The following is a 5,109-nucleotide window of genomic DNA, read 5'->3' as shown; positions in this document are numbered from 1 at the left end:
TCTTCATGATGAAATACAGCTATCATGCATGCTTTGTTAAGACCTGAATGTGAATACCATCTCCAAATCCTAAAGCAGGAGTCCGCATCACCTCTCCACCCTTTATTATAGTCCACCTACACATGATTCAAATCATTTACTTCGTGTACTATATAATAAAAGTTGGGTCATAAAAGTTAAAACTATGTCAGGTGATTACTTTTTTTTTTTTTTTTCCAAGTATACTTCTTTATTAAAGAGTTATTACTTGAATTAACTAATATGGGACCTAGAAACTATTGCTGCACCAAGTGGCTTGCCCTAAGTTTCAAGAAATTTAAATAATTCCTATAATTAAAAAATAATTACCAAATATCAAAAAAATTCAAATGAAATTTCACTATTCCTTTTTAATTATTTAATTATCCACCATAATTTTTTGTTTTAATAATTGAATTTTGATCTTACATATCCTGCGTCTATTATGTGACTAAATGGAAGTGTTATACATGTTTTTTTTTCCACGTGTTGAACTATAAGTATATATAATTAAAATAATTAATATAGTTTGTTTTAAGTAAAAATCTATTATCAAAGTTTCACAAAATTTAAACTATTATTCCAAAATAAAACTTTATGGCCAAAAGTTTTGACAAATTTAAGACAAGTTTATTATTCATTTTAGATTATTTTAATAATCTATCACGACTTTTTTAGTTTTTTTTAAAAAAAATTCAATTTCACATAATATGCTTTCACCACTTTACATTTAGTAATTTTGTTCCTTTATTTTTACTTTCTATATTATCATTTAATTTCAATTATATCATTATTTTATGTATGATTTTTTTATTAAACCCTGGATCGTACATGCATACTGATACTACTAATACAATTGAAAAGCCAGTTCTAGAGTGATATATATGCATGCAGTTAATTAAGACTAAGAGCTTGGAAGCACCTGTATTTGGTGACTAACACATGTAGGAAGACACCCATAAAAACCTTGCTGAAATCTGCTCCTGCACATGTCCTCATGCCTGCTCCAAAAGGTATGAAGTTCTTTGCTGTGACGTTCGCTGAGATACCCTTTTGGATCAAAGTGAATGAAATTCAGCAAAAACTAAGAAGATAGTTTTGGGTAATCCCACCAAAATTCAGTCCATGTTAGATTGGGTGATCATGCATGGTGAGCGGTGAGTGGTGAGTAATGAGTATCAAGGGTTTTTTTCAACACACCTGCCATCTCCATGGATCGAAGCTAAGAGGGTCCTCATAAATGTTTGGGTTCAGTTGAATGGCAGAAGGAACCACCATAAGACACCAGCCTTTTGGAATTGTATATCCTAAAATGAAAGTGTTTTATTTATTTATTTATCTTAATGTATAATATCAAGTATTCTTTTCATATATCAAAGATAAGAGGGGGAAAAAAAAAATCATTATGGATCAAAGATGTCGATGTTGATGTTGACATCAGACCAGACCAATTTGATTTTGAGCTTACCATTTACTTCAATGTCTTGGATTGTTTTTCTCAAAATCCCCGGAAGAACACTAGCCAGCCTAAGTGATTCATTGACAACCTATTTTTCCGATTCAATGGACGGTAAGAAATGTTGTCAATAGCTAGAGCCCCTTTATTTAGGAAATTAAAAAAGAAACTTAAAATATGCCAAAAAAAAAAAATTATCTACTCACGTTATGAGTAAATGTCATAGATTTGTATTCCTTCCATGTGAGTCCAGAATTGGCATCCTCTCTACTTTTAAGAATTGCTTCATGCTCCTCCTAATTCAAAAAAAAAAAAAAAAAATGTTCTTTTTAGTAGTATTAAACACAAAAAGGGCATTGTCTAAATCTAATTCAAGAAAATTTGGCTCCTCTTTGTGTCACTAACCGTCAATTCTTTCACCATTTTTGGCTTGTCGCTAAGTAACTTAATAGCTAATGTAAGAGTTGAGGACATAGTCTCAAAGCTGGCAAGGAGAATCCCAAACATCACATAGATTATGAATTTATCTGTCAAGAATGTTTCAGTTTTCATGTCCATCAAAATTTGATCAAGAAAATCTCCTTTGCCAATTTCGGGATTACGCTTTCTCTCCTCATATATTTTAGTCATCAAGTTTACCACCTTCTGTCGATTCTGTATGACAATTGTGCCACTATATTAGATTAAATTTAAATAAAAAAAGAGATATCATATGTTTTGCAATTGAAAAATGTTAGGTGTTTTGAAGGAATTATACCTGTAGACATTTATGATAAGCAGTACCAGGAATGTTTATAGGTAATTTCATAAATCCTTCCATGAAGTTACTAAAAAAATCATCAATATTATCTCCGGATTTCTCTGCGTCATAACTCATTAATAGTTTTGCTGTAAGTTTAAAAATCATCTGCATAAAAAGAAAGGTGATAAGTATCTTTTGTAGTAGCTATTTCAATTTCAAGTGATCAAAAAACCAAAACAAATTAAATAATAATAATAATAATAAACCTAAATTCACTGTTATTGTAAATTTATCCATGCCATTATTTACTTAGATTTATTCTTTTATTTTCAAATGCAAAAAGTTTTTATAACAAATAGAATCTTTCCTCCAAACCATTTTGTAAAAATGTTCCTCCAACTCACTACTTGATAACTTAATACTATTCATGTATATTTTTAGTTACATGACTTAATAATCATGTGGCTATGTGACTTAATACACAAGGATAGTCTTCTGAACTGCAACTTAATGAGTTGGAGGAGATTCCTCCAGCTCTATTTGAAGGAAAACTTTGTCATTTTGTAACTATTATGCAAATTTACAAGCATTATAAGATCCCTAGATTAATATAAGAACTTACAATTGCAAGGCTTTTCCTCACTTCCAAACTGGGTAGCTTAGACCAACCTTGCAATTTTTGACTTATCGCATCCTCTAAGTGAGGTAACAACTTGTTCTTGAGAGCCTCAGGACCAACATGACTCAAGATTGAGTTCCGAAGGTACTTATGAATATTTCTATGACTACTAACTCTTGTCATTACATCTTGGCCAATAAGCTTGTCAAAGGAGTCCATATACCACTGTTCAACCAATTTTCCTTCTTGTTGAAAAACATAATAATTGAATTCAGGATCAGATGATACCACCATTGGCCGTCCTGCCAAACTTGTCCGAAATATTGGCCCAAATCTAAAAAACATTACCAACATAAATTAAATAAATAAATTACAAATTATTTAGAACAAGATGATATATATATATATATATATATTTATTGATGTTCATAGGTTAAACATAACCAAAATGCAAAAGATTGCATGTAGCTAAAAACAATAAGTGTGCTACAATTTTTGCTACAACTTACCAATGTTGTAAACCACGGCTAAAGTTATAAAAATTGTTGTGGTAGTAGACCTTTTGAGCTAATAATGGCCCATATTTATAACAGTGAAAAAAAAAATTACTAAAGAAAATGAGTTAGGAAAAGAGAGAAGATGATTAGTTAGTCAAATGAGGAACCCATTTCAAACAAGCATTAATAATACAATCAAAGATATATGTCTCTGTTGGAAATATCAATATGTATCAATCAGTTAAGACACAAGACTCTTGAAAAAAAAGAAAAAGAAGGTTGCATGCATATTGTCGGGGGCTTACTTCATCATCCTTTTCTTGATAAAAGGTGGGATGTCGAGTGAGTTGTTTGACACTAGAAAATCAAGGGTCTCCCCAATAAGTGGGATGCCCATAGAACCAGGAGGTAATTTTCCATTACATTTAGGATTCCTCCACCTATAAACCCAATGCGTGGAAATCACAATAAGCAAGCTAATAACAGAAAGCCAAACAGACCACATCTTAAATTTGCTGTTAGAATTGCTGGGGAGGAATAGAGGACCACTACTAAAGAGTATTGGTGGAACTTAAGGTTGATTCCTTAAGGAGAGAGTGAGGTTCTTTATATAGGCAAAGAATGAGATCAGTTTCCCAAAAATAAAAGATGTGGGTGCCAATTGGCAACTGGCACGTACTAGTCTTTCTTTATCCAACAAAAGAAATTTAGTAGGAGTGACGATTCCTTGTTCCCATTTGGTTCAAATAAATAATAATATTAAGCGGCGTGACCCAAAAACTTCCATTTCGGCATTCATTGAAATTTTATTTCCATGATATTATACAAACCTATAGTCAAATCATTTGAAAAACCTTTCTTATCATATCATTTATGTTTCTCTCAACAAAAAAAAAAAAATCATATCATTTTATGTTTTTCATTTTTCTTCTATAGGGATAAGCATATATAAATATAATATTATTAAACACGGACTAACTTTGCTGCTCAGGTCAGTAGGCCAATGAACTTGTACTTGTATCTAAGAAAATTTAGTTGTTGTTTAATTTAACCACTAATGTAATAGACCCAGTAAAATTGTTAGAAATCTCATATTTGTTATAATATTTTAATATCATAACAATTCTTGTAATTTCATCCCTTTAGTACTTAGTTTGCGTTTGGATTCAACTAAATCCTGCGTCCACATTTCCAAGTTTTACGTTTTTTTTTTTTTTTTTTTTGCCCGCATTTGTTGACTTTGGGAGACAATATTTACTGTTATGAACAGTGTATACACTGTTCACGCACTGTGCATACACTGTTCATGTATTAAAAAATACTAGTCGCTAACTCGTGCGATGCACAAGATAGTTAAATAAAAATTAAAAGTATTTATTTTACTTAAAGGTTTATGACTTGACTTATTAAAAATGTATAACTTGAAAATGAATTAAATTAAGTAATATTTTACTCAATATAATGGTTTTAAAAAATTCTTTTTCTTTTATATCATTGGTTCCGCATAAGCAATTAAATCTACTATCCACCACAAATCTAATCTGTGTTATCTTGATAATGGATCTACAAATTACATTCTCATATCCTCCATCATTTAGAAAGTAATGATCGTATGTAATGTATAAATTTTATTATTTTACAATATAAAATTATTATGATAGATGATTAAAATAATTAAAATAAAATCTAATGTTCTGGAAATTTTTTGAAATAGAATTTTAAATTTCTTAAAACTTAGTTAATAAAGTTTCTATTTTACCTAAAGGTGAAGATAACC

At 30.2% G+C, this 5,109-nt stretch overlaps 1 protein-coding gene across 1 annotated transcript; it reads right to left on the bottom strand.

Moving 5' to 3' along the window:
• LOC115959245 (cytochrome P450 87A3-like) lies at nucleotides 1-3,911 on the bottom strand. Its single transcript, XM_031077588.1, has 9 exons — nucleotides 3,638-3,911; nucleotides 2,839-3,169; nucleotides 2,232-2,381; nucleotides 1,880-2,128; nucleotides 1,681-1,770; nucleotides 1,487-1,565; nucleotides 1,219-1,325; nucleotides 941-1,068; nucleotides 1-116 (listed from the first exon to the last, which is right to left on the bottom strand). Exons 1-9 carry the CDS (start codon nucleotides 3,835-3,837, stop codon nucleotides 23-25), a joined length of 1,428 nt encoding a protein of 475 aa, XP_030933448.1. The 5' UTR covers nucleotides 3,838-3,911; the 3' UTR covers nucleotides 1-22.
• Between the last annotated feature and the right edge of the window lie 1,198 nt (nucleotides 3,912-5,109).

Source organism: Quercus lobata, chromosome 2 (assembly GCF_001633185.2).
Source record: "Quercus lobata isolate SW786 chromosome 2, ValleyOak3.0 Primary Assembly, whole genome shotgun sequence".
In the NCBI taxonomy this organism is placed as follows: domain Eukaryota; kingdom Viridiplantae; phylum Streptophyta; class Magnoliopsida; order Fagales; family Fagaceae; genus Quercus; species Quercus lobata.
Note: the sequence above shows the minus strand (reverse complement) of the source record. Positions and strands in the feature narration are given on the sequence as shown.